Source organism: Gavia stellata, chromosome 24 (assembly GCF_030936135.1).
Source record: "Gavia stellata isolate bGavSte3 chromosome 24, bGavSte3.hap2, whole genome shotgun sequence".
NCBI classification, from domain to species: Eukaryota; Metazoa; Chordata; class Aves; order Gaviiformes; family Gaviidae; genus Gavia; species Gavia stellata.
The window spans coordinates 4976494-4986665 of NC_082617.1; the positions used below are offsets into that span (position 1 = coordinate 4976494).

General features: G+C 44.8%; 1 protein-coding gene across 1 annotated transcript; it reads left to right on the top strand.

The window, feature by feature from the left end:
- The first annotated feature begins 2016 nt into the window (after nt 1-2016).
- Nucleotides 2017-6666, top strand: TLR4 (toll like receptor 4). Its single transcript, XM_009809127.2, has 3 exons — nt 2017-2127; nt 2948-3114; nt 4402-6666. The coding sequence occupies exons 1-3, from the start codon at nt 2023-2025 to the stop codon at nt 6659-6661; spliced, it is 2532 nt and encodes an 843-aa protein (XP_009807429.2). The 5' UTR covers nt 2017-2022; the 3' UTR covers nt 6662-6666.
- Nucleotides 6667-10172: the final 3506 nt, after the last annotated feature.

Sequence of the window (10172 nt, forward strand, 5' to 3'; positions counted from 1 at the left end):
CTACAGTCATTGCACATTGTTGTATGCAAGCTGAAGAATATGAAGTTAACCAGCATTGACTTTCTAAACTGGTGGCTGGGTTTGATTTGCTAGCTTGCATATTTTCTGCTGGTGCCCCATCCCTTGCAGTTTCTAGATGAATTGTCCTTGAACAAATGACAATGTGTATTGTGAAAGTGTCCCTTGTGATAGAGGCAGCACATTCTTTGAATGTCCTTCAAGCTGTACTTTCCACTTGACCCCTAACCATGGCTGTTGGGCGGATTTTGTGATGCTCCCAAACTCTCCAGCATCTTCAGCGAGTCTCCATTGAAATGGTAATTTCTAGAGCATACTTCAGGCTCATCTCAGCTTTAGATAAAAATTAAATGTGGATTGCTTCATTCTGCATATTGAATACTAAAAGATGCACTCATTTGTCCTCTGCAGACACATGATGCTCTATCAATTTCCTTAATCCAGGCACAGAAGCAGTCAGCAATTGTTTCCATTCACTTTTGATTCCATCTGTAAAAGGAAATACCTGCAATCACGAGAGGCTTTTCAGAGCAGGGATTTTGTAGAACTTGCCCAATTTCAACAAACTTTTTGTCTGCTGCCTTAATGGGCACTATCTGGCTGCACATCAGGGTGTCAGTTTTAGCTCCCATTGTGCTGCCATGTGTTTTTCATCACAGAGATCATCTGTTATTTTAGGATTTCCCCATCTCTCAGTGGCCTTCTACTGACCTGCCAAAGAAGTCCAATCCCCCCCCCCCCCCCCCCCATTTTAAACTTTTCTTTGTAAGTGGATTGCTCACTGGCCTAATATTGCAGCTTATATTTAATATCAATTTTCACAGATTTTCATGAGTAGTCATTCCTTATTCCATCTACTTCTAGACTAGTATCCCATCCTTGTCTCGCATTTTCGCAACTTCTCTGTCTATGTGGTGTTAATAATACCCAGCAACCCTATGGCTGGATCCTGAGTAACACTGCTTAGTTATCTACAGAAAGACAGGAGTAGATACATGAATGCACTACCATTTATCAGAGTAAACGAAGGCAGGGAGCTTTATTAGAAGGCTCAGAGCTGATTTAAATTAATATTGCCAACTGTGAGGTTTTACAAAGCCTCTTCCAGAAACAATAGCCGTGTCTGCACTGTGAATTAAGGACGGTATTGAGATGTACTCGCTTTTGTAGCAAGGCATCAAACACAGATTCAGGCATGACCAGGGCAGATAGCAGCTTTAAGCCCAGCTGGGATGTTTGTGCCTCTCCCGGCTTGCTGCCCCCAGCAACCCACCCACCCAAGGAAAGGGTGAGGAGGGGTGTAAGGTCCTGGGCTCTGATTGCTCTATGAATCTCCAGTATTTACTCCTTGTGCCTGGCCATGTGCAACTTGTTCCTGCAATAACTGCAATACTGTGGTCCAGCCAGACGGATAAAACCAAGATACGTGTTCATAAGAGCTTGGCCATAGATAAACCTGTCGTTGCCTGGCTCAGGAAAACATCTGCCACAGCTGAGCACTTCTCCGCTACTTGCCAGTGCGATGTAGCTGGGCATATGGCAGAGGTGCAAAGGCAGAGAGTCATTCGCTTTATCCAGTGCATTTGAATCATAGGATGTAAAGCATGGCCTTCCAGAAATTGGACTCATAATTTCACAAGTTTCCCATTTCTTGCCAGTTTGACCTGAGCTAATCTGAGGCAATCAAGTCAAGTGACACACTGATACCACCCATATTCCTCTTTAATTTCTAGTCCAAACTATAGCTTTCATTACTTCCTTTTTTCTTGTTTTTTAAAAAAATTGTTTTTAAAACAGTTGCAAGAAGAGCAATTCTCTCAGAGCATGTCTAGAAACCAGGCAGCTACTAGTTTCACTTCCCTCCTTGTTCTCTGCAACTCTCAATGACGTTCAGTCAGAAATAAGAGTGGTGAAACACAACGCTTGGCATTTCAGGAGGTTTCTTGCTCCAGGTCCTTGAGTGATACCCATGCTGCTTTCTCCTGCACATCTGGCCTTCTGAAGATGCCCAGGAGAGGAGCTCTTCCTCCATGGACACTCGTGGTGCTGCTGCAGCTGGCGCTTGTCCCATCACAGCTGGCAGGCTGCCTCCTCAATCCCTGTTTGGAGGTATGTGATCTCTAAACGGGCACGAAATCCTTCTGTTTCTCTGCTGCAACTTTTCCCTCTGCTTGGGAGATTTGTGCATCAAGTCTGTTGTGTGTTAGTTGTCTTATGAAAGCCCATCTTTTTTCCAAGGCTGTTACCAAGGCAATTGAAGTATTTGAAGTAAATGCTGGTCTCAAAAACATCTGAGAAACAGAACCAGCAGCATGAACCATTTCTTCTTGTTGGCTTTCTGTACCTCTGAGGTTATTGCAGTACAGTTAATCTAATAGATTATGTTACCCTTCAGGAAGAGATCCAAGCCTTGTCAATATTTTCTGCAAAATAGTGTATTTTCACCTGATTTGTACCATAGAGTGATTTCACCAGTACTGCAAGTACCTGGCACTGATCAACTGCCTTTTGCAAACTTTTGCCAACAATTATTGCTTACAGAATAACTGTGGTTAGATCTGCCTGCTTATCTGCAGTGTAACAAAGCTGAGAGCTGATCCTGGACACGCGGTGCATCCCCGTGTGTTTGTTTTACTGGCTCTCTCAAAGGTTGCTGCTGGTTCATTCATAGCCTCAAGGAACACTGTCCTGTAGCTTTGCACCTGCTTCAATCAGCAAGAAATGTAGCTCTTGCTGGGGAGTAGGACTGGTTCTATTAGAAGTGGGAAAGATGCTTAGGATATATAAGAGATTTCCTAAAATTCAGGGCAGCTCATTTAGAAATTAACCACAAGGTTAGTCATTCTGCTCCCGCTTTTCTGACAGTGTAATTTTCTGGCACTTCATGTTGAGCAGGTGTTGACCGTGGTTGGATCTGCCACTGTTACAGGTCATCCCTAACAAAACTTTCAGATGCATGGGACTGAATGTCTCAGGAGTTCCTGCTGAAGTCCCAAATACCACCCAGAATTTGGATCTCAGTTTCAGCAATCTGAAATCACTGGGGTCAAATAATTTTTCATCAGTCCCTGAACTGCAGCTTCTGGATCTTACAAGGTAATGAACTCTTCTGTGTGGATAGTGGTTAGTCTTGATTCACCAGCTGGGCTGCCGTGGTTGCTTATTTTGGGGTTTGTTGGTCTTGGCTGTTCTTTTTTTTTTTGATTGTCACTTTATGCCTGTGTCTGCCTCTTTGCATATCCCCATGGTCAAGTGATGTGCAGCTTTTAGTCCAGTTGCTGAGTGCACACCCTCTGCGCAGAGCTGGGTCTGTCAGCCTGACCTTGTAGGTTGGGATGTGAGAAGGAGGAGGAAGATGTTTTACTTTTCTCTGAACACGAAAAATGTCAGACTTTTCACTGTTAGAAAAACTCTGAAGTGGAACATCTTGGGTGAGCTGTTTTTCTAATCACAGTTTAAAAAAAATAAAATGAAGGTACATTCATTTTCTAAAAGGCTATTTTAAAATATCAACATATTCTCTTTTCCCTTCTCCTCATATATCTGGGGGAGGAGATGGGGGAGGCTTATTAGCAAATTTGAACTGATGTATAATTTCCATTGACTTGAGACAACAGTTTCTCTGGGTAAATTGTTTCACTGAAAAATGTCACTCAGTCCCATCACAGTTACAACTCCAAAGTGGCTGAGTGCCAGAGCAGTTTTGCTGTAAGGCACTGGCTGGATTGTAAAGCTAATTTTGCTTGAACTCATTGCGGAATGGATTTCAATCTCAAATTTTGGATCTTCCCATGTGAAACCATCTTTAGGTGGCCACCCTCTTTTTTCCTCTCCCTTTTCTCCTTTAGAGCCATCATAGCTGTCTGTTCCCTCTCAGATATCATCAGCAAAACTGCTGGCAGAGTTGTGATCTTTGCAGCTGCTGCATCACGCTGGTGCCAGTGGGACTGCCCAGATGTGGCTGAAGCGACAGTCTGAAGGCTGTGAGGGTACAAGGTGTAAGGGAGTGCTGTATCTGCTTGGCTTTGCCATCAATGATGGTCATTACTATGTTATTTTGGCCTAAACAGAAAGCTAAAACGCTTCTTTCCTGCTGCCTGCATGAATTTTTGACCTTCACTGTGGCTGAAGGTCTCTTGCTTTGCAGTTAAACTTCAGGTTTAAAGAGGTAGGAGCAGGTGAGAGAAGGTCTCCTGCTGTGGAAGGGTTCCCTTTGCACATTCAGGAGTGCTGGCTCTGCCCAGCACAGTAAAGTCAAACCAGCCCCCAGTGTGAGGTTGAGCCTGAGCATGTTGCACCACCGCTTAGCGCAGTAGTGTTAGTGAACATGTAATGAAAGGGACAGTGTTTCATGCACATTTATTCTCTTTTCCTGCCCAACAGGTGCCAACTCCATACAATAGAAGATAACTCTTTTAAGGATCTTCATAAACTTTCCACCTTAATTTTAACTGCTAATCCCCTCCAGTACCTGGGGACAGCAGCCTTCTATGGCTTAACATCTCTGAAAAAACTAGTATTGGTGGAAACCAACATAGCGTCTCTGACTGACCTACCCATTGGACACTTGCATACCCTGCAGGAGCTGAATTTGGGCCACAATAACATTGCTTCATTGAAGCTTCCCAAGTACTTCACCAACCTGACCTCTCTCAGGCACCTGAGCTTTGTCTCCAATAAGATCACATATATCTCCAAAGGAGACCTTGATGCCCTGAGGGAAGCGAACAGGCTCAACCTCACACTGTTGCTTTCCTTGAATGATATAAAATACATAGAGCCAGGGTCCTTTGCAAAGATTCACCTTGGTGAGCTGGTTCTGAGGTCCTCTTTTGAGAACTACAATGTGATGCACATTTCTCTTCAAGGCCTGACTGGTTTACAGGTCAACAGACTGATAGTTGGAGAATTCAGTGACAGCCAGAAACTGGTAGACTTTCAGAGTGGACTCTTGAGTGGACTGTGTCAGGTACAAATGCAAGAGTTTGTCTTAATCTGTTTCAGGGAATTTGAGAGTGACACAGACACTCTTTTTAACTGCATAGGCAATGTCTCCAGTATTCGGTTGGTGGACCTCCAACTTGAAGAGGTGTCAGAGGTCCCTATGTTCTCTCAAGTGAAACAGCTGGAATGCAAGAAATGCAAGTTTAAGGAAGTGCCTGCTGTGAAGCTGTCTCTTTTCAAGGAGCTGAGAGTGCTTCGTATTACCAAGAGCAAACACCTCAATAGCTTCCGTCAGAACTTTGAGAGTCTAAGTAACCTGGAGGTCATAGACTTGAGTGAGAATCACCTCTCCTTCACTCGCTGCTGTTCCCCTCAGTTTTCCAAGTGTCCAAATTTGAAACACTTGAACCTAAGCTTCAATTCTGACATCAGGTTGACTGGAGATTTCAGTAATGTGAAGAATTTGTTATATTTGGACCTTCAGCACACAAAGTTATTTGGTCCTGGCTCCTACCCTGTCTTTCTATCCCTTCAGAAACTCATTTACCTGGATATTTCCCATACCAGAACTCATGTTACATGCCAGTGTACGTTTTGTGGCTTGAACTCTTTGCAAGTGCTCAAGATGGCAGGCAACTCCTTTGAGAACAACAAATTGGCCAACAACTTCAAAAACCTAAGTCACCTCCACACCTTGGATATTTCAAGTTGCAAATTAGTACAGGTGGATCGAAATACATTTGATGCCCTCTCTGAACTAAAAGAGCTGAACATCAGCAACAATAAGCTACTTACCTTTGATCCTGTAGTCTACAAGCCTCTCCAAGCCCTCACAGCCCTGGATTTCAGCAACAACCAACTGAATGTTCTGTTGGACTCAGCCCTGGAAATCCTGCCTGATAGTCTGGTCCTGCTAGACATCTCTCAAAACCTGTTTGAATGCTCTTGCGTATACCTGAACTTTCTAAAATGGATCAAGGAAGAGCAGGAGCTACTGCAGAACAAGGAGTTGATGTTATGTCACACGCCTGCATACATGAAAAACATGAGCCTGTCAAGCTTTGATCTGTCCTCCTGTCAACTCAATGCAAGCACAGTGTCATTCTCAGTGATCATGTTGCTTGCTGCAACGGTGTTCCTCTTCCTGATTTACAAGTACTACTTTCAGCTATACTACTCATTGGTGCTGCTCAGCGGGTGTAAACGCTCTGCAGAAAGGGGTGACACCTATGATGCATTTGTTATCCACTCCAGCAAAGACCAAGAATGGGTGATGAAAGAGCTGGTGGAACCCTTAGAAGGAGGAACACCTCCCTTCCAGCTTTGTCTTTACTACAGGGATTTCCTGCCAGGGGTACCCATTGTCACCAATATCATCCAAGAAGGTTTTCTGAGTAGCAGAAATGTCATTGCAGTCATCTCTACTGACTTTCTGGAGAGCAAGTGGTGTAGTTTTGAGTTTGACATTGCCCAGTCCTGGCAGCTTGTTGAAGGAAAGGCTGGAATCATCATGATTGTACTAGAAGAAGTGAATAAGGCTTTGCTGAGGCAGAGGATGGGGCTGTCCCGATACCTGAGGAGGAACACCTATCTGGAGTGGAAAAACAAGGAAATAAGCAGGCACATCTTCTGGAGGCAGCTGACAGGAGTCCTGCTAGAAGGCAAAAAATGGAATCACGAAGAGGTAAAGCTCATGTGAGAGAAAGAGAGATCACTTCTGTCCTGTCTCCCAACCTGGCCTTGGCTGATGGCTGGTGCTCAGAAGTTGGTTCTTCTGCAGCTGTTCAGAGTTGGAGGAAGTGGATGGAGGCGCTGTAAGAGCACTACAGAAATACCCACCTTGCTGGTCACCCTTTCTCAAGGGAACTTGCAAGCTAAGGAGTGACAATAGCTAGAAGAGCTGCACATGCCTGAGCTCCATGTTTGTCTGTAGCTGTCAATTAAAGCTGGTCCAGCAATCCACGCAGGTGCATAGATGGACTGGTCTTATCATCATTTGTCTGCCTCTGAAACTGGATTTGGGTCCTGGGGCTATTTACCCAGTGGAACGTCAGGGTCTGTTGCTTTAAGTGGACCCCAGGATCTCCAGGGGAGAGCAAAGGTACATGATACTTGACTCTAAAAATGATGGGAAACAGAAAGAAGATTTGGCTGCTGAAAGTCCTGGGTCCACCTCCTTAGGCACCATGACTCAGGGGAAAAACCCTACAGAGGGAAATGGGGTGCTCTACAGCCACAGACCACCTGGCAGCTACTCAGTGAAGCTGAGCAGTTATGTCATCAGTGTGGGGGGTGGTTGCCATTGGGAAATTTCCACAACATGTTTATTTCAGTTTTCTTTAGACCAAAACCAAATATTGAAACCCCCAAATATTTCCATCACCTGGAACTCTTATTTATATCCAGACTATATAGCATTTGAGAGAGTGTTTTGAGGTTTTCTTGTGGTATCCAAAGATCAGTGAGACCAGAGGAAGCTGCAGAAATGCTTGATACCTTTAAAATCAAGGTATTTCTTTGCTCCAACTGCTTCTCCTCATCCAGTGTTTCTGGCTATACTGTGTGGGACTGCCCTATATGAGCAAGATTGAGCCTGAGCAAGTAGTTTGGTGTTTACAGCCAGCCAGTTCTAGAATAAGCTTTTCCACTCTCTGGACCAGCCTTTATTCACTGTTGGAAGATGCTGTGGGAGCCTTCAGCCCATGGCTTGAAAAGGGCTTTAGATGTGTTCGGACCTAGCAGTGAGGCTGAGGGTCCCTCTTCCTTCCTCCCATCATGCTGTGGCAGCCTCTGGTCCTGGTGGGCATCTCAACATGTATGGGTAGCCTCTTCAAGGGTTTGGCTGCTACGTTGAACAAGACAGTCAATGGACGGGAGAATTTTGCCTTTGTTTCACTGAGAATGTGCCTGACGGGAGAAGAAGTAGAGGAGAAAAGTCTGGGTTAGCTAAACTAAATGTATCCCAGCACTGCCTTGAATAAAGGGAAGGAAAGTCTAAATGCCGTTGAATCATATTACAGAGCACTCCATTGATGTGTCGACTATTGAACACTGCTGGAGTATTGCTCTCTATTTACAGAAGGCTTTGGTTGGGATTAATCACTGAATTAGTCTAGTTTTAAACTTGCAAATCCTTCTATAATCAATGACATTCTACAGAGATAAAACGGAAGCAATTGAGTGGTGAATCAGATCTGATATTTATTCAGAAGAAAGGGCCTGATCCATCTCACTGTTCTAAGCACCAGTCAGCGACATCTCCATGGAAGCCAGTGATAAGGGAGATCGACATCAGACACTATTTGCAAAAGAGGGAGAGCTAGTTCCAGGGTTTGTGCTGGCAAAAGCTGAATCACGGTTCCCTCTCTACGTGCTGTGTCAGTAGTATATTGGGATAACACTACCAAAAAACCCCACAGCCCTCTCTAAGGTTTTTTGTGACTCATCAGACAAAGCTTTAATAAAACTAAGCTTCATGCTCTGTTCACTTGCCCAACGAGTTTGTTTTGCATCTGCTAAGTACTGTTGCAGCAGTTTCCACAGTGGGGGTGCTCCTTACCTCTGCTGCGATTGAGGGGCCCAAAGCGCTGCATCTCTCCGGCAGACCTACCTGCCTCCTCACCCAGGGGCTGCTGGAGCTGGGGAGGGGGTGCGGTAGACCCGGGCACAGCTCGAAGTTCCCTGGATTTAGGGCAAAGGAGAGCATGGAGGACAAAGCAAATATGAGCCCGGATTTCAGCAGCTGCAAGTTAAATTGGAAAATGAAAGAGGAAAATTTAAATGGGGTGCTCCTGATTTGAGCAGTACTGAAGCAGCTTTTCTCCTTCGCTCTTTCTCTCTGTGGCTCCTCTACAAACAATTCAGTGTATATGTATTTCTGGCACAAAGCAGAGAGTCCTGTGATTCTTGATTGTAATTGTAATAATGAGTTTCAGAAAGCCTGCAAGTGGCTCTGGGCATTATAATAAGGGATTAGGACAGTATTGTTTAAAAAGTGTTTGTTGAATATCAAAGCAACTTTAGGAGGAGAGCTGCGGTGATGCTGAGAGGAGGCTCCCACCTGTACAGTTTAAAAAGAAATCAGTCACTTGTTCTTCTCTTCCTATTCAGAGTCTCTGCCACAGAGATGGGTGTGTGAGTGGCCCCAGGCTTTCTAACTGCCCCAGAGAAAGCACAAAACCCATCATAGCTTCTGGAAGGGGTGAGGGGAGCGAGACGGTGCAGTGAGGCAGACTAGGGGCTGGGGCATTCAGAAAACAAGGGAGTTGGGAAGAGGTTCATCCTCTGCAAGCCCCACAGTCACTATCACTCCTGCTTCCCTCCATGCATTTAGAGATTTCACTTGGCCTCAGCAGTAGTTGGTTCTTTGAAGACAGAAGCTGATTTCTTCTATTGCTGAGACTTTCAGCAACGGAACAGGGATTCCATTTTTTTTGCTGCCTGGCACAATGAGGCTCAGGAGGACAGACTGGCTGGTGACACAAACACCCCTTGATGGGACCTGGGTGCCAGGCACAGCCATGTCCATCTACGCAGCCGCAGGTTCTGCTGGGTGAGCAGCTCCCAGCCCTCCCCGAGGGGTCATTAACCCGCCCTGGCAGTGCCCATCTTCCATACTTTGTGGTTTATGAGTCTAGGAGGGAAAAGGCTGTGTGAATAATTATATTTTCACCATTTACCCAGCAGAGAAAAAGTAGATTTGGTTTTAGAAGACTCAAAACAACTTTCACTAATACTGTAAATGGGGAAAATACTGTGGTTCAAACAGAAACACACACACCTGTTTGCCTTCATTATAGGAAGCACATTTCCAAAGGAAAACTCTGAACATTCTCATGTCTCCAAACATGTTGGCATGCACTGTTGTTTGAAAGTGTTCACTGTGCAGCAGCTAGCTTTGATATTATTTACTTGTTTGGGTGAATAAATGAGCAGCCAACCAAACATCCATGCAGGTCTGTGTTCATCTGTCATGTAAATAGCTGAACATGTTCCAATTATTAAAGCATCTGTTTTACCCAGGTCATAAAAACAGATGGAGATGAAGCTCCAAAGGGCTGTTGCATCCAAGCTATATTTAATTTCATTTGTAATGGGGATGTGCCCTGATTTCACTATCTGCTTAATCTGACCCATGCAAAATGCCAATACAGATGAAGCCCTGGTCTTACTTGCATTGCAGAGGATGATGTCTCAGAGGCAGGCCAGCA

Coding starts and splice junctions, on each gene's coding strand:
- TLR4 (XM_009809127.2), top strand. CDS start 2,023: ATGCCCAGGAGAGGAGCTCTTCCTCCATGGACACTCGTGGTGCTGCTG. Junction 2,128..2,947: donor TCCTCAATCCCTGTTTGGAG/GTATGTGATCTC, acceptor CCACTGTTACAG/GTCATCCCTAACAAAACTTT. Junction 3,115..4,401: donor CAGCTTCTGGATCTTACAAG/GTAATGAACTCT, acceptor CCTGCCCAACAG/GTGCCAACTCCATACAATAG.